The 19853-nt window shown below is 35.3% G+C and overlaps 1 protein-coding gene across 1 annotated transcript; it reads right to left on the reverse strand.

Moving 5' to 3' along the window:
- Nucleotides 1-7449: 7449 nt before the first annotated feature.
- LOC110101206 (alpha-L-fucosidase 1) lies at nt 7450-11638 on the reverse strand. Its single transcript, XM_020829004.2, has 2 exons — nt 11038-11638; nt 7450-7706 (listed from the first exon to the last, which is right to left on the reverse strand). The coding sequence occupies exons 1-2, from the start codon at nt 11610-11612 to the stop codon at nt 7466-7468; spliced, it is 816 nt and encodes a 271-aa protein (XP_020684663.2). The 5' UTR covers nt 11613-11638; the 3' UTR covers nt 7450-7465.
- Between the last annotated feature and the right edge of the window lie 8215 nt (nt 11639-19853).

Raw genomic sequence — 19853 nt, forward strand, 5'->3', positions numbered from 1 at the left:
CTCGGAATTTCGCAAAAGATCTCGGATAGAGGGCAATCAACCTTTCCAAAACACGACCAAAGCAATCTAACGCTATCTCCGAACAAAAGAAGCCTACCAACAACAGCAAGCCATCAAGAACATCCAAGAAACACAGGTTTCCAACAAGATGGATCTAGCAGCAAGAAGCAAATTTACTTTAATTTTCATTCAATTTAATAGGGCAATTGAACCTGAGTTTGTTTGCTCATCTGTCGTTCGGGGGCTGTCGCAGAGGATCGTGCTGTGCTCTCGTAGGTCCTGATTTGCCCTTGGTATGTGAATTCTTTTGATTAAGAGGCTTGAGGCCTGCATATGATGTATTTAAAAAAATATATCTGAGTCCTCTTCAACCGTGCAGTTTATTTCTGTTTTTGAGAAGAGTTCTGTGAACCTTTTCTGATGGACTCCTATATCTGATCCGTAGTATGGAGGGATTCCGGGGTTCGATACAATGTAATTCACAATGTCATATCTTATTACTATACCGCGTAGCACAATATCCCTAGATCAGTAGGACGTTCACGTGTGTAAAGTAAACGCTTCGCCGGGCTGACCATACATAGCGTGGTTGAGATATAATAAATATTCCTCGAAACTCTTTAGTGTACCTATGGTTATACAATTTACGAAGGAGTTGCACAAGTGCACGAGGGTACTTTGAAATAATAGCTAGCGAACAATACGCCTTCATGTCCTGCTTGTACTGTATGATTGCAAAGTCCGGTGGAGCTGTAGTCTTCTTTCTGAACAGATGTGTATTCGGCTGTTTCTCTATTAATTTGTTAACAGAGTAGATAATATTTACACTGTTCGTGCATATTTGTTGATTTTCGTAGGCCAGGGTCATAAGTGCACTCGAATCTCCTGCTTTGAGTCTAGAAGCTTACACTATGTTGCTCACAATCATTCTTCCGCTGTTACAACTTTGTTTATTGAGTTCAACTCATCCATGCTGCTCACAAACTAATAATTGAAGATACACCTTTATGTTTATCATGTTGATCTATGCTATATGATCGAATAAAAAACATCTGACATTTTATTGTATACCCTTTCATTCAATATTAGTCATTGCTTGCATGTATCCGTCATTCCCATGTGTAGGATTTTATGTGCTAAATGACTCTATTCTCTTCACGAATGTTGGCTCAGGTTGATTTGAATATTGTTCAGATACCAACTAATGCCCAAAGAAAGGCAGATATGTAATTTTTCATTTAATTCTCATTGAGAATTCTTGTAGTACTTTGCAGTTGAAGATCCCCGATAATAATTGATCATCGAAGCTAGAAAGCGAGTATACATAGCATTCTTTGAATATTGCTATTCAGAGAGTGGAAGCCATACCAACAGACTATGCTTCATTTTTAGTATAAAAGGTAGATAGAAGTCATAGTTCAGTCAGTTGGGATGTGAGATCACACACATGCAATTGTAAAAAATAACAAAAAAAAAATCTTTTACCATTACTTATGGTATTCCTACAACTGTTCCTTGATATTCATGATTGTAGTAAGATTCGCATTCTTGCTCGCACATGAACTATAACATATTTCCTACATTCCCTTTTGTAGTATCATTATTTGTAGAAGGCCATATAATCATAAGACTGTTTGATGTTAAGCGTAGGAAAGATGTTATCCATTCATTATCGGTCCTCCTTGTAACACATGATCAAAACAAATACTGTTGTTACAACTCATGCTAGTAATTGTGCTCAAATATGTTTATAATTGGTTTATACATTATTTGGTGCGTGTAGCGAAATAGTTATATATCCATAGATCAGCTCATTTCACACACTTGTGATTGTATGTGCATTATGATTTAATTGTAATTAAAGCCATCACTTGGTTGCTTATGCATTTATCTTACAATTTTATATAGTAGTCGTTACACTATGACCCTTCGTGAAAAGTATTCATATTCATTTACTTGATAGTCATTACTTTAGAAATATGAAATTGTACTCAAATGCATTGCACTAACGTTCCATATTGTTCTTTTAAGTTCAAATTAAGGTTATCTGCCATGTTTCAAATTCAAATATCTCTGTGGTTCCAAGAATGATTCAAGATCGCCTACACTGTTTGCTTAGTTTAGAAACTTGGTTAAAGTATTCAAATATGATGTTTCTTTTCTCTTGAGTCTCCAGTTCATTTTAATTTACTTAGGGTTTCAATTCCTTTATAAGATCCTACTTCTTTTGATCTTGTCCAAAGTCCAAGTTAAAATTTTTTATAAGTACTTAGATCTGAGTTCAGCAAAACTTGCTCCAAAGTTGGCCTTTGAAGATTTTTCAAACTATCTCTCCCAAAAATTTCGGGTCAGCACACTCACCCCGGACGATCTCCACTCTCCCGTTTAGGGAGATAGAAGGCATAACAAAGAGGAGCTAAGAGTTCAAGCCTACCCGCCGAATATAAGACACAGCTACACTACCAACCAAGGAGCCGTCCGGTTTGGTGACTTCTACATGATGAGACACCATTGCAAGTTAGTTTGAATAATAACTGCGGCGGTTAGTATTGTTATTATTTTTTCTCCCACAACGGCCAATAAAAGGCGTGCTTGGGCGCGGTTTCTCCGGTTCGCCACGAACATTGAAGAAGAGTTTTGAGTTTAATGACAAGATATACAATCAATACCTACACGTCAAAGGGTTTGATTTTTTGTTTAAACAGAGAGGAGTTGACACGTGGATCGAGAAGTGGAGTCATCAACTTGTTGTCGCCCATTACCCTCGTCGAGGTGTCGCCAACAGGGCTATGTACGTCCTTCGTACTAACCGAGGAGATAATACGCACCAAAAGGCCGTATCTTAAGGTGGTTTTTTGACCAGGTCCGACAAACGGAACGATCGAGGAAAGAGGCGATGGGATGAATATTAAGTCATTTGGCAATATTTTTTTTTATAATTATAATTAAACTAAATTAAATTTTTATAATTATAACTCAACTTAATTACATAAATCAATACTATAAATATAATAAAATTATATAATTAATACTAATAATTAAAATTAAAATAACTAATTTATATGAACGTTAATTAATTATAACTTTAATTTTTATTAATTAATTAAATAATTAAAAACTAATTAATATATATATATAAATTAATTAATTTATAATAATTTATAATAGAATTATAATTAAAATAAATTATAATTATAATGAAATCTTAGTTAATTTATAAATAATTATATTATAGATAATTTATTATTAATATTTAATATTATTAGTTTAATTGAAGAAAGATATAAATTGAATATTATAGTTTGTATATTAAATAATCATAAATATGAAAAATAGCCTAAGGGCTGTTGTTGTGCTAATCTAGGATTTTGCGAAAGAAAGTATAGACTTTCATCCGAAAAGGGAGAGTTACTTCATTGATTGAGTTACTCCTCGTTCATATGAAACGAGTCATGAGGCGATACTGTATCACACAACTAAATGGGCCAAATGCCGTCGAGTGAGCAAAGTCGGGCAGATGGAGGGCGGGTAAGAAGAAAGACTCCTCTCTCCTCTCGTTCTCCTCTCATCCTTCTCATTCTGATTCTCTATCTAAATCTCTCTTAGATTCTCTCTTCGTCTCTCATCCAATAAATCTCTCATCTCTCTCGTCTCTCTCTCTCTCTCGCTTCTCAATATTTAGTTCTCATCTCTCTCTTCTCTCTCCTTGGTTTGAAGAAAAGTCCGAGAGGCTGAGGAATGTCGGGACGGAGGTATGGAGTGCGACGGAGGATTGAGGCTTTGAGTGATGCTCGGGTTTAGCGTTTGGAAAAGAGGTGGAGTGTATCAGAATTTAGAACCAAGCTCTGGACGGGAGGATTGACGGAAATACTGCTGGAGTATGAAGCTTCACTGAACTGTAGGGATGAACAAAGGCAACGAGATCTGGGAGGAATCGGAGCGTTTGAGAGGAGAAGTATCATCAGAAGTGTGAATTGCATAAGTGTGGGATTGAATGCTCCGAAGGGAGCGGAAGGAGACTCGGGGTTTCGGTCTGGATCGAGAGAGAAAGCATGCGTATGGGAGTGAGAGACAAAGTCCATAGACGAGTTGTCGGATCTCGCTCTCTATTTAACGATCGACATCTATGTAGGCATCCATTTAGATCGAATAGTTCGATCCACTACTTGGAAAACGTCGCTTAAAGACGTACAACTCTCGGAAAGACAGACGCGACGTCGGCTGTTATTCTACGGGATTTGATCGTAGATCAGCCTCAATCTTAAGTTAAGGAGACAGCTGCATTGAGCTTGCAAGTTAATGTTTCACGACCGCGATTATTCGGGGATCTTCGAACATATCCGAGGCTGGTTGCGAAATTTTAGGGATTCGAACGAGCAAGGTATCTAGGGATCTGCTTCCCTCTTTTGTTCTTCTACACATGGAGTGAACAAAAGATGAACATAAAACTAGTTCATCTCACTCAAAGCCTGTTGCTAGCACAGAGTTAAAAATGGATTACTCTTCAGTTGAAATGCATAAACTGTCGCATTTTCTTGATCCACCATACTATACCGAAAGCATTGCGGAAGTCTCTACAACTATTTAACAATCAACCCGACCAGATTATCATTTGCTATAAATCAAACGTGCCAACATACGCATCAACATTACATTATGCATCTTAAGATCACAAGCGATATTGTGATGGAAGAAATCTCAAAGGTACAACTTCACTATGGTCTGCCTATTCTACGTGGCACTATGCAACTGTCAGTTTATTCTAATGCCAATTGAGCCGATGACAAACAAGATCGCAAATCTACATCAGGTTATTGTATTTTTCTTAGGAATACACTTCCTCAGTATCAGTTGGAGCTCAAAGAAGCAACCTACAATTGCTCGCTCCTCCACCGAATCTGAATACCGGGCCCTCAAGGCAGCTGCTATAGAAATTGTGTGGTTACGTAGATTACTACAGGAATTCAACTTCCCAGCTTCGACTCCGACCACCATCTATTGTGATAATATCTCTGCAATTTCGTTTGCCAACAATCTTGTGTTTCATGCAAAAACCAAACACTTTGAGATTGATTATCATCATATTCGTGAGTGCATTAAAACTAATGTAATCAAGGTGCATCATTTATCTATTGCTGATCAAACCGCTGATGTGTTTACCAAAGGCTTATCTAGCATTCGCTTTCAACATCTTCGCATCAAATTAACTATTCATCCTGGAACAGTTAATTTGTGGGGGAATGTTAGAATACCAAATACAAAGGGGACCACAAATGATAAGCAGCACAACTCCACTACCGGCTGCAGCAGAGAATGTCAATATCTCCTGCAAAAACAACTACCTAAGGAAATCATAGCCCTTCATGATGATCAACGGCCAGCCTTCATTATGATGCACAGCTCTAATTCTATTTAACGTCTCGACTGTAGCTTCTCTGTTTTTTATGCAATGAATTACAAATGCATTCGGAGTTTATCTTCCTAAAACCTCCTCTGCTTTCATTTGCCTTCGTTTGCTCTTTTTACTTGTTTTGTATGCAGGTTTTCTACACTTATACTGGCAACACATTCAAACATGAAATAGTCAGAGAATATAAAGAGTGTCAAGAGTTCGACAATAGTAAAAAAAATTAGTATCAGACATTAAATGTTCCATCAAAGCCAAAAATATCGAATGATAAACAGTTGCAACAGCATTTCCATTTGACAATTGGGTGGCATAGCAACCATTGATACATAGTGGTGCTTGCTAGTTGCTACCATGGTGGGAGAAACACCTGCTATAAAAACAACCTCATATCAACTACTTATGCAAGCCACATCCTCAACTAATTTGTTAGACCGGTCGAATGGACCGGTCCAGCCGGTCCCATAGGGACCGGTTCGCATGGACAGAGGCGCAATTTCCGCCTCCTGCGCATGCATCCATCAAAGCCAAAAATATCGAATGATAAACAGTTGCAACAGCATTTCCATTTGACAATTGGGTGGCATAGCAACCATTGATACATAGTGGTGCTTGCTAGTTGCTACCATGGTGGGAGAAACACCTGCTATAAAAACAACCTCATATCAACTACTTATGCAAGCCACATCCTCAACTAATTTGTTAGACCGGCCTAATGGACCGGTCCAGCCGGTCCCATAGGGATCGGGTTCGCACGGACAGAGGCGCGATTTCTGCCTCCTGCGCATGCAGCGGAGGCCGCAAGTTTTCGCAAGCCGAATAAGAAAGATTTTTGGGGGAATTAAGAGGAAAATTTGAATGTAGGGACTGTTTAGGGATTTCCTTTTGATTTTTATGCATTAAATAGTTTGTTTTACTAGGGTTAGGGCATCTTGAATTTTGTTGAAATTTGATCTCTTAGATTTAGATTTTCTTTGGGCTCTAGCAGCGTCTAGAGATTTGGGAAAGATCGATCCTCCTCTCGAAGTGAGGATCAACTGTATCTTGCTAATTTTCGCTTCTATTTCATCAAATAATACAAATTTTTTACTGTTTTCTTGCTTTTGTGTGTATTTTTGTGGAGGATTTTTGCTGTTTTTCTAAAGATTGATAGGAATTACTTGAGATTTTCAAGTGTTTCCTATCATAATTAAAATAGAAAAAGAAAATCCATGAGTAATGTTCAACACCAGAACCAACACTTGTACCACACCACACAGTTAATCAATATTCGCTTATAGTATTTGGGCTTGGTTCTATGAATCCTCATTTTTCATTAATTTTTATCGAGTAAAGTCTTAGATGTTAAAATATATTCCACACAAATTATATTGAAAAATACTGATCTATATTACCTCAGATCTACTCCATTGTGATACTACAATGCTAATTTTATCTACACTTCCAATGTAGAAATCAGATATCTTCCTCTGATATTTTGAGAAATACGATGACATTGCAAGGTCAAGTGTACTGAATGCAAAAAAGCAATTATTTCATTGAATACGGGCCAAAGAGTCGAATAATAATAATAAACAGTTCATTAATTTACTCTTACCTCGACATTCTCGAAGACTTAAAAATAAAATGAAGGAAGATTATTCAACAATAAATTATAGTGTACAAGGGGCTAAGTTACAAGTAGATGGACCCTTTATACATGGTTCAATGAAGAGAAATTGAAAAAGAAGATGATAGGAGTACAATAAAAATTTCTACTTTTAACCAAAAAATGACTGAAAACATGTTAGTAACATCATAGCAGTACACAACAGATGAATTGGCATTTCAGCTTTTATTGATTGGTTTCCGCAACTCAAAGTAGCGACCACTAAACAAATTGATCATATAGTATGAATACATCAAAATGGATGATGAAAAATCTAACGGTCCAGGGCTAGTTTTGATATTATTTTAGTACTCGTGCAAAGTAGCACTTGCAATAAATTTATGAATTTTGTACTAGATTTTTATTGGAAAAACAGTGCTTGAGAATAAATAAGTAAAAGAATTCTGTACTCACTCGGTCTCTGTGTTGCCAATTGAAGCTGAGCTTTTGTTAAAGAGAGACCAACAAGTAGTACCAGAAACTGCAGCCTCATCACCTATCCATCTGACATCAGGGCCAGCCTCCGAGAAAATAACAGCTTTTGGCTGCAATTGATGAATGAGTTCAAACCAGGAATCAAACAAGTAAACCATGTCCTTCTCAACTTTTCCCGGTGCACCATCCAAAAAAACCTCCTGAATATCCCCATAACTGGATCAAAGAAATCAGTTAAACTAACATTTATAGAAACCAAGAATTGGAATAATTATGGTTTGTACAATCCGAAAAAGTAACGAACGAACTTTAAGTTGCTAAAAAATTTATAAATAAAAAAAAAAGGATAGAAGCAATTGTCCTGAATTAATCAGTATAATTTGACAAAATACACACTTCTGGGCAGGAATCTCTGTTAGAGAATAGAAAATGACAAGAAAAAATCCATCAGAAAATCCACGCTCCAAGGGTAAATGGCCTGGATGTCTACAAAGATTAGCAAATAATTGATGAGTTATTTGGGAACTTTATATTGATTGGATTCTTCTTTGTCATTATCTTCAAAAATATAAGAAGAGACATTTGATCCAATGTTCTCCATGGAATTAAACAAAGGCGTTACAATAAATCAAGATCGGGCATAGGAGAAAATAAAAAATGGAGATTCTTGTTAAAAGTTGATGTTGAGAATTTCTTAGGGAGGAAATAAGTTTTCCTCAGCTTCTTGGAAGAGAGGAGAATAGAGAGAGGGAAAGGGAGAGGGAGAGCAGCTGAAATCAGGGAGTTTATTGATTTAATTAACTTGTCCTAATTACATCCAAAAGAATCTATTTAAAGACAAAAAAGGGCAACACTAGAGGCAATACAAACCATATAAGAAAACAAGAAAAAGAACACCTAAAACAAACTCAAGTTCCATCAAAAACTCTAACAGTTGATTTGAATGTATAGGAGACCTTGTTGACTACATAGTGAAAGAAATAGTAAAAGCAAGATTACAATCAGTTCTTAGTAGAGAAAAAGTCTAGGAGGATATAGAGAGATAGAATTTTGGCAAAAAGTATAGGATTACAGCATGCCCGTGCTCCACTAGTGAGGCTAGACAAAATTCGGTGACACTTTGATGGGGACATCAGATCATGGAAGGTTTATCAGAGGCGTGGCCGCAGATCTACGGCCACGATTGAGTCATTGTACTTTTGATTTATTTTATGTATTTTCTTATTTCTGATGTTGTTTTTGTTTTATTTAATTTTCCGTTGTACCCTTTTATTAAGGGATGTCGTATGTAAGCCCTGAGAGCATTGTCGTCTTTTCTATTTTGAGTCTTATGTATGAAGCTATTTATAGCCCTATGTTTCTCTTTCAAAGCTAATGAATGATTAAGTGAAAATTTTGTTCTCTAGTTGACTTCTCATGAGGGCTTGAGAGTTCGGAGTGAAATTTCTAGGAGAGGGAGATTTGTGCAATACCCACCACCCTAGATAAGTCAGGTTCGTGGTTTCATCCTCTACCTCGTTCTCTCTTCCTCCCCCTACCTTCACCAACAACACTATCTCTCCCTCCACCTAGCCGCCACCTCTCCCCACCCGAACCCTCCTCCCACCCACCAATTTCCCCAATCAGTTCTTAGTAGAGAAAAAGTCTAGGAGGATATAGAGAGATAGAATTTTGGCAAAAAGTATAGGATTACAGCATGCCCATGCTCCACTAGTGAGACTAGACAAAATTCGGTGACACTTTGATGGGGACATCAGATCATGGAAGGTTTATCAGAGGCGTGGCCGCCGATCTACGGCCACGATTGAGTCATTGTACTTTTGATTTATTTTATGTATTTTCTTATTTCTGATGTCGTTGTTTTTGTTTTATTTAATTTTCTGTTGTACCCTTTTATTAAGGGATGTTGTATGTAAGCCCTGAGAGCATTGTCGTCTTTTCTATTTTGAGTCTTATGTATGAAGCTATTTATAGCCCTATGTTTCTCTTTCAAAGCTAATGAATGATTAAGTGAAAATTTTGTTCTCTAGTTGACTTCTCATGAGGGCTTGAGAGTTCGGAGTGAAATCTCTAGGAGAGGGAGATTTATGCAATACCCACCACCCTAGATAAGTCAGGTTTGTGGTTTCATCCTCTACCTCGTTCTCTCTTCCTCCTCCCCCTACCTTCACTGACAACACTATCTCTCCCTCCACCTAGCCGCCACCTCTCCCCACCCGAACCCTCCTCCCACCCACCAATTTCCCCAAGCCACTTCACCCCAAATCGCCGGCCTCCCCCTTACCCGAGCCCAAGCAAGCCGCCGGCCACCCTCTAGCCTTACCCTCTTTGGTTTTATTTCCTATTCAAGATTGCCATAATTTGGTTAGATTTTGAATTCAAATTCATCCAATTTGAAATTTAAAATCTTTCCTAAAATTATAAAATATATTTTAGGAAAGTTTCCAAAATTAAACCCTTTTGAATTTCAAATTTATTTGGAGTTAATTAATGTTTTTTCCTATTTCTTAAATTCAATTTAGGAAACCCCTAACCCCTCCCATTAATGGCCCCCATGACCATCAATGTCGCCGGCCCCTATGAGATTGGATTTGGAATCCTTTCTTAATTCCAATCCTCTACTTTAGAAATATTTCCCAAAATCCATGAACCCCCTTTTGGCTGAAATTCCCCAAGATCCCCTCCCTTATTTACTTTCTAAATCCTAGTAATAAGATTTGTAAATAATACTCTCAGCCACCCCAAGCCCTCTCTCTCTCTCTCTCTCTCTCTCTCTCTCTCTCTCTCTCTCTCCACATTAACCCCACTTCCCTTCTTGAGATTAATTTCAAACATAATTCCTCCAATCGCTCACAATTAAAAATCTGAAATTTATTTCAGATTTCTAAATTGTTCTTCCCCTTTTACACCAAACTTCTCCTCTCCCAACCCTCTCCCTTGGCCGGCCATAACTCTCCACCTCTACGTCAAGTAAGAAACCCCTGTCGTTGACCATACTATAAGATGCGCTTTTTTTTGGGCAAGAAACCCCTGTTGTTGACGATACTATAGATGAGTAATCAATTCAATTCTTGTGGGTGGATAGCTTTTACAATTAGGGAAGTTTATGGGTCCTCTTGGTTGAGTTGATTATGGCTTCATTTGGGATGGCATTCTAACTACTTCTTAAAATATTTTTTAGTACAAGAATTTTTGTACTAGAAAACTATTTTAAGAAGTAGTAAGAAAGCCGTCCCAAATGAAGCCTATATGTAACTTTCAGAGACTCGTAGCCTTGGGCAACTTCAACCTTGATAAGCATGGAGTAGCCTCGTGACCTGGTTCAAGCTATTGAGATAACTAGACCAACCTAACCCAAATGAATATGGTTACAGAAGAGATGCTTCAAAAGTCCAGTTTGGCACACAAAACCTAACACCTAAACAAACACGACCCATCAAGCTTCACCTCTCGAGCAAAACCCACAAATAACCTCCCGATTGACCAAATCCAACAATAATCCGAAAGCAACAAGTTCTACTGGAAACAAAGGAGAAAATTCCCCTACCTAGTAAGCAATTCCGTCATCTGCCCCAAATAGTACTCATTGTATTCCAGTGACTTTCCATAACAAGGCTCGTGACGATCCCACGGCGACAGGTATATACCAAATCCAAGACCGAATTCGTGAGCTGCGGCTGCAAGGTCAGCAACTATGTCACCCTCACCAGAGCTCCAAGGGCTAGAGCGGACAGAGTAATTAGTGTAGGAGGAAGGCCAGAGACAGAAGCCGTCATGGTGCTTGGCAGTGAGGACGACACGAGAAAATCCCGTGGCAGCGGCGACAGCGGCCCACTGGCGAGAGTCCAGGTTTTTAGGGAAGAAGATGGAGGGATCTGCGTGGCCGGAGCCACACTCGGAGTCTGTGAAGGTGTTAGGACCGAAATGGAGGAACATGGCCATTTCTCCCTGCTGCCATGCGAGCTGGGAGGCCGAGGGAAGGGGAAGAATGGGAAGGGGAGGGGGAGTTCTTGGGATATTCTTTGAAGAGAGTTTTGGGGTGATGTTTGCTGTGGATGAGCTCAGAAGGAGCACAGGAAGGAGAAGATGGAGGTGTAGAGTGAAGATTTTTGGCCCTGCCATTGATTGCAATGGGACTGGGAGAGACTAAGATGCTTGCCAATTAAACTATATATACAATTATTTGACTGAGTGCCGTTATTTTGAGTATTGAGTTAATGTACTTTGTTACTTGTTAGTTAATTTAGTTAATAAATACTTTGAAATTTAATCAATTTAAAAGAAAATTTTTACTCTGAATTCTTATAATGTGGAATTAGAATAAATGTATCTAAAAATTATGTTCACACCAAAATAATACTACTCTAGTTTCAACAAAATAATACTACTCTAGATTAAGAATATTTATTTTTTAATCCTTTGTGATAAAACTTATTTTGAATAATATTCGAAGAACTTTTATAAGGTTGAGACTATATATGATAAAAATTTTAATCAAATTTGAACATTGCTCTAACCCTAATTGAACAAGGATTAGTATTATTTGAAAAACATTTTGATTAATATTCTAATATAGTTTGAATAAGATATTGTTAAGAGAATTTATAAAATTATTGAATTAAATGTTCGAATAAAATTTGTTCAACATTCAAATTTGTTTTAGTGTAAAATAGTTTAATGCAATCACAAGAGTTATAACATAATAGATTATAAAGCAAACTCGTATGATGATAAAATTTTCTCAAGTAGCATTATATTAAATTAAAGCAATCATAATGTTTTGTAGTAACATATTAAGTACAATCATAATAGCTATAATACAGCAAATAAAAACTTTCATGGAACTAAAAGAAATAGCAACATCATAATTATTACGTGCTAGAAAATTTGAGTCGATGGAGTTTATGTTTTACGTCTTAGGTTTTACAAACATTCAGCACTTATAGATAAAAATCATAAGACCATAAACTTTTTACGTGGAAACCCATAAAGGTAAAAAATCACAGGGTCTAGCCCAGTTGCATAATCCACTATGTAGTAAGTGATACAAAGATTTTTCCTTCTTCGTTATTAAGAAGAGATAGAGTACAAAAAATTGAATATTTATACCGAATAAAAGGGGTTAATCTTCCAAGGAAGAATTTTATAAAGTAAGTGTCCACAGGCGGACAAATGTACCCAATAGTAGGGTCCAATCTTGATAATATTCTAGAGATGATGGTTGTTGTTGGTGATAGTAACTGGTGGTTGTCATCAGCAATAGCTGGTGGTCGTCGGCAGTGGCGATGACTAGAAAATGCTATAGAGCTCTCTCTTCTTCTCTTCTCTCCTTTTTTTTCATTTTTTTCTCCTCTCTTCATGTGAAAAATAAGGGTCTATTTATAAGTTTTTGGGAGTGGCATACTCCATAAATATGAAAAAAAATTCTTAGATAAATTAGGAGTGCTTCATCCAACGGTCCATATTGATTCCTTTGATCATGGAGCTTTTGTTAAGCATTTAAGTGCTTTAATGATATCATAATTGAGTGATCTTAGGCTTGTTGGATTCATTTCATCGAACCGCTCGATTCGACTATAAGCATGTCATATTTGGATTTTAATTTATCATCAAATTAATGCTTTTAAACTATTAAATAAGCTTTAGTCATTTGATTCGAGCCCATTTGAACTTGGATTTGACCAATTTTAGTGTCATCGGATTCGTATGGTCGAAATGTTCAGTTTGACTATAAGTTTGTTGAGATTAATGCTCGGATGGTCGCAAATTGAATTTTGATGATTTCCAATTCAAATGTGTCTTGACATTTGTGCTAGATCAATGTGATTTTTATGATGTACTAATAATATAATTATATGCTATAAAATGTATAAATATAATCACATATGTATCACTATAAATTCTCAAAATCTAACAATATTAATGTCAAAATAAAGAGCCTCAATCTGATCACATCTATATCTATAGCTATACTACTATTAAAGTGTCGCTTGTGATTCTCCCCATACATCATCCTGATCGTTCGTCTAAAAAACTTAACTTAATATCCATCATTAAATTTTTTAACTCTATTCATCTACCTTCTTCCATCTTCAAATTGAAATGGCGCATTCCATGTTATCTATCCATCTGCTCGCAAACCAATATTCCACCGTTTTTCCTTTCGTCGTATCAACGCATCCCTACATGAAATGGCACATTCCTTCTTTCATATACTTCCGAACAAATGTCCCTTATTCTGTTCTTGCTATCGTCCATCATTACAACTGTTTGCGCGCCGGATCCAGAAAAGCTCGTTGGATCCAGAAAACATACAGTTTTAAAATGTAAACTAAACAACGCCTTTTTTTAAAATTTCTGCGAATTTTTATAGACATCTGCTCTATTTGTCCTTCAAATTTGGTTTCTTCATCTTCTTCCCGTAATTTTTTCACTCATCGAAGATGCTCGCCCAGGCCACCTGTCTCCGGCGGCGCTTCCCCTTTTCGTTACATTATAATTTTGTTTCCCCTTCATACTCTTCTTTTACATCCCTATGTTTTTTTTCTTCATTGTTTTGTCAATGGAGAAATATATACACTAGGTGGAGGCTAGACAGGATCGATCTGGCACTGACAGCCGTTCGCAAGAGGTAGAGTCCGGACTTGATTCAGCAGCTTGGTACGGTAAGAAGGGGCTAGGCGTTTGAAGTAGTTCAACAATAAGGTGGATAATACAAGTACGTGGAGAAACTTGCTGTAGGGCTCAGCCGAGTGGCAAATTATTGGGTCAGGTGACCGAAGCCATCTCTCCGTTCGGTCGCCAATGGAAATGCGACATCTGTTAGGCGTTTTTTTAATTTATTAATGCAATTTTTTATGGACATCTGCTCTGCTTGTCCTTCGCATTTGGCTTCTTCATCTTCTTCCCGTAATTTTTTCGCTCGTCGAAGCCGCTCGCCTAGGCCACATGTCTCCGGCGCTTCCCCTTTTCATTACATTATAATTTTGTTTCCCCTTCATACTCTTCTTTTACATCACTATGTTTTTTCTTCGTCGTTTTGTCGTTGGAGAAATATCTACACTAGGTGGAGGCTAGACGGGGTCGATCTGGCATTGACACCCGTTCGCAAAAGGTAGAGTCCGGACTTGATTCGGCAGCCTGGCACGGTAAGGAAGGGAATCGGCGTTTGAAGTAGTTCGACAGTAAGGTGGATGATACAAGTGGAGAAACTTGCTGCAGGGCTCAGTCGAGTAGAAGACAATGTGAATGCATGCTTGTATGCTCTCAGGGAGGTTCAGTTGAAGATGTTGGTAGGGTTCAAGCTAAAATTACATGTAAAAGCAAATGAAGACAAATAAGAAAACTCCACAGAGTTGATCCTAGATACCTGAGGCCAATACCATGACAGGGAGGGAATTTGCGACTTTATAGAAAGATGGAGGTAAATCACATCCATAGAGAAGTAATCAATAGGTAATTTTAGCTTTAACCATCATGATCATGATTGCATCTACGAAACTGATGAAGAAATTTCCCTTGGAAATTTCACTTAAATTCTAAGATATCTCCTGACCCATTGTTGTAGTACTTAAATTGCTTCCTAGAACTGTCATCACTTACCTATATCATCCAAGTTAGAACCTAGAACACCACCATTGATCGTTACTACTAATGAATATCCAGAAATGTTTTTAACTCTCTCCAATAATGACTCTTAAAATTTTATTATCATTATGATTCTCTATATCAGAAAATGCATGAGAGTTGAGAAGGTGCAAACACTTTGCTGCATCTAACGTCAAAACAATAAACAAACCTATAGAAAACTTCATGAATATCAAAATAGTGGACGATTTTGTATTATTTGTTCAGTAAAAAAATAATATACATGTGATCTACTATAAGAGAGGTAGATCGGCTCTCCCTCGATCAAACCACAATGTTCATATTGTTATTCCTAAGAAATATAATTCTACAATTTAATCCACAAATATATTCTCATGTATCTACTATCATTATTTCTAAATAAATTTTTTTTAGATTCATTTTGTTATTCCTAAGAAATATACTTATGCAATTAATCCACAAACATCTTCTCATTTATCTACTTTCATTATTTCTAAGTAAATTTTATTTGTTCTTAAGAACAAGCTTTAATTCCAGAGTTCACAAACCTTCACACTAACGCCGTCTAATAAATGGTAACAACTATTTATGTTCTATATGGTCATATACCTAATTATTTTTGTGTTGTATTTGCCCCCCCCCCCTCTCTCAAAATTGAAGATGGTTCCGCCCCTGAACAAGCTTTAATTCCAGAGTTCACAAACCTTCACACTAACGTCCCTAATAAATGGTAACAATTGTTTATGTTCTATATGGTATTATACCAGCTTGTATTTTTATTATTTAAGAATGACAAAGAATTCTAATATTATTAAAATTAATATTTCTTCATTGATATAGGTACATCAAAAAAATCTAACCTTAATTTTGGTATGAAGTGTTTTGCATTGGTTTGATTGTATTGAATTTTTCCTATTGAAATTCAATTTTAAACAATCCAATGTTTTTTTTTTTCAAGACAATTTTTTTTACTAATAAAGATTAATTTATCTTGTATTTCAAGATAATTTTTTTATCTCAAATGCAATGTCTTTTACATTTAATTTATTTATTTTCGTTCAAATATCTGTAAATGCTTTTTATTTTATTTTATTTGTGTTTGTCTTTTTGTTATTGGTGTTCGATGCTATTCCCCAAATCTTTCTTCTTTTATGATATAGCTTGAATTAACTCAATTTGTGTTTTTGCTATTGGTCTTTTTTATTGAATTAGCCTAAAGTTATAATTTCATCAATTTTTATTAATTCTTCAAATAGATGAGCAAATGAGAAAAAATATTGTTCTTTGTTTAGATATAATGTTAGTTATGTTACATTGCTTCTATTAAATTTGCTCATGACTCTCTGATCTTCTATCAAGATGCTTCTTCGTGAGATCTTCTTTGTGCTCGATATTACTCCCGAAAGTTTTATTGTTTTATAATTTACCTTAAAATAAGTTATTTGGTGGTTTGCTTTTCTAATTTTTTTTAATTATGCTCAAATTATTATTTAAACTATAAATATGATTATTTAAATCAATGCCTTATTTTCCATAAATTATTAGCATATGATACTTTTCTAATCCCTTATAAAAATTTTCATTCTTATTAACATATGATACTTTTCTAACCACACAGTAACATATCATACTTTTCTCATCTTTAGTTTTTTTTTGGGAATTATTGTGATATGGTTTAAATTTCAGACTGTATTAGTTTAAGAGAACATTTTCTTGCATAATAACTCGTTGCTTTTGTTATTTATTGGGTCATAGTTTTGAGTTGGAAAACGATGAGGTCATAATTCTTGCATGTTTTTCATTAGATTATGATGCATGATCTTATCTATAAGTATTTCAAAGTTTTTTATTTGTCTTGGTGCTTCCTACTTTTTTGTTTCTTTTGCAAAAAGTAGAGAGGAGAAAGAGTGTTGACCATTAATCCCTACCTAATATGTTCTTGTTTGTTAGCCATCAATGCACAATTTTCCTCCAAAAAGATGCAAATTTGATACCAATACTTGAACCAAATCAGTTTATATCAATCACTGCGGGGATCTCATGATATTTCAGGAAATTTTTTTTTAAGAGAAGAGTCACTACGAAACAAATGAATGTTATTGCTAGATGATACAAAGTTGATCATTTGAATTTAGAGTGAGCAGTCAATTTTTCTTTTGATAACAAGTGGTAGTAGTCAAAATTCATTAGAAATAGTCTCATGAACCAATGTTTTACACAGTTTTGCCCAAAAAAAAGGAAAGCATAGTGGTCCATTGAGGGGAGGTAGATCTATGAGTAGGAGCCCATAGAGAGTCATAGGAATTGGAGAACCAATTTGCAAGGAAGAAGTTAGAACCATAGATCCTGCCAATCATTTTGCCAATAGAGATTCATAGGACTAGAGATCCATGCTGCCTTTTTCCTTAGGAGGAGGAGTATGCCAAGAGATAGTACACAATTTGTTTATGGAGTTATATTTTGTGAAACAGGAATTTAGCAATTAATGAGCTAATCTTTTTCATAACACATTTTGTGATAACAACAGACCTAGACCAATAGAGGAGATCATTCCAAATTTTGGATTTGACAAATTGATGCCTGCTAGCAAATGATAAGAGCTTATGTTTCCATCCACAAAGTCAAATAATAATTTTGTTCATGATGGGAGCACATTTCATTATATTTAGTCGAGAGGGAGAGATGGTAATTCCCAAGTATTTTCATGGGAGGCTAGAGCAGTTGATCCCAAAAATAGATGAGATGTGTGTGAGACCTCGTTCCCTTACTATTCCTCTCTGAATTGGATTTTCCTCCCAGGATCGTCCAGGACGATGTTGAGATCGTCCAGGACGATCAGTGCATTGAAAACAGGTGATTTCTGGAGTGTTTCTGGAATGATTTCTGGACTGGATCGTCCAGGACGATTTTGGATCGTCCTGGGACGATCAGTGTATGGCAAAATCTCTTATCCAACACCTCTCTCTCTCTCTCTCTCTCTCTCTCTCTCTCTCTCTCTCTCTCTCTCTACACACACTTGTTGTGTATGTGCATTTGAGTTCATTTGTATGATGCTTATTTGAATATGAGTATATTTATGTGTAGCTCTAGACTAATGTATTTTTATTTCGATAGGATTTTTTAAGCACACAAGTAAGCTTGACTTCTTTTCAAGCATACTAGATAGAAAACCAAGAAATTCCAATTCATATCAAACTTCAAATATAGGATAAGTTAGTTAAACCATCATCCCAAATTAATAAGAGTCATGTCCATACATGTAGGTTCTACTTTGGTTGTCAATACAATAAAACAATCAGGGCCATGTTTTTTAAGAAAGTTACTTTGTGCCAAATCAATGGCAACAGATCTTCCAGACGCTTATGCAGAGAAGATAACATCATCAATACAATTGAAAAGGTTCATCTCCTAATAATATTTCCTTCTTCTCATGTCAGATAGTTTTTGCTTTTCCTCCTTTCCATTTCTTCTCCTCTACGACATTCTTCTCCTCTCTACGATGTTCTTCTACTATACTCCATTTCGTTGTTGTCTTTTTCTTGTTCTTCATTTCTAAAATTCTTTTCAAATTATCCTACTTGACTCACTTCGCATGTATAAATTCCTCTACCCTTTTGAATTTATCTTAGTTAAATTATGTCTGTATGTGGATATCTTTCTTGTCTCCAATTAATTGAATAATAACAATGTTACATATCTTATAAAATATTTTTTGTTTAGGTATGCTTACAATGTTATTCTTCACTATGTAATTTTTATAGATATATTTCACTGTGTTGTACTTACAATTTTTTCTGATTAAATTGAAATTATTTAAATCTTTAGTCCTCTTATTTTACAATAATTAAGAGCTACATTTTCTTAGTTAAATTATGTATGCCTTTGGATTGCTTTTCCTCTACTTCATTTGTTATGGATATCTTTTTTGTTTCCAAATAATTGAATAATAACAATATTACATATCATATAGAATATTTTCAATTTAGGTATGCTTAAAATGCTATTCTTCACTTTGTCATTCTATAGATATATTTTGCTGTGTTGTACTTACAATTTTTTTATTAAATTGAAATTATTTAAATCTTTAATTAGTCCTCTTATTTTGTAATAATTAAGAGCTTTGCAATGTAAAAATCTCCCAATAAAATCATTTTTTTTAGAAAGTTTCTTTATAAAAGATGTGCTTTAAAAAATAAATTTTTAAACTACTTTGAGGAAAATAAAAAATTAGCATAAGCACAATCATGATTATTCTGCATTCAATAAAGACCTTAAATTAAATAGTTTTATTAATTCAATATTCAATAAGTTCAACTGTCATATATAGTTTTATATAACATATATTTTTTTAAATATAATATTATGATAACACGATATAACAATATGATTTATTTTTAGATTTAATACTATTATTATTAAATCACAATAATATTTTTATAATGTTTTACTATGTATTGTTACATAATAATATTACTCTTATTTTAATAGTATAAAAATATGTCAATCCTTTGATAAGATTACAATTAAGTAATATTGAACTAAATAAATCTCATACATATTATATTATCTATATAGCTATTACTCTCTTATTTCATCATAAGAATATTTTCCCTCATTATTTCCAGCATAATAAAATTTTTTATCACAATACTTTAATTTTTATAATAGGCGCGCAAAATTCAAAATGTAGAAGCAGTGATACGTCGTCAAAAAATTATCTTGATTGGGCACGAATCTCGAGGCAAAAATTAAGTT

The sequence above is a fragment of the Dendrobium catenatum genome, unplaced genomic scaffold, assembly GCF_001605985.2.
Source record: "Dendrobium catenatum unplaced genomic scaffold, ASM160598v2 fragScaff_scaffold_662, whole genome shotgun sequence".
Taxonomy (NCBI): Eukaryota; Viridiplantae; Streptophyta; class Magnoliopsida; order Asparagales; family Orchidaceae; genus Dendrobium; species Dendrobium catenatum.

Coding starts and splice junctions, on each gene's coding strand:
- LOC110101206 (XM_020829004.2), bottom strand. CDS start 11,612: ATGGCAGGGCCAAAAATCTTCACTCTACACCTCCATCTTCTCCTTCCT. Junction 7,707..11,037: donor ATGACGGAATTGCTTACTAG/GTAGGGGAATTT, acceptor TCTTTGATCCAG/TTATGGGGATATTCAGGAGG.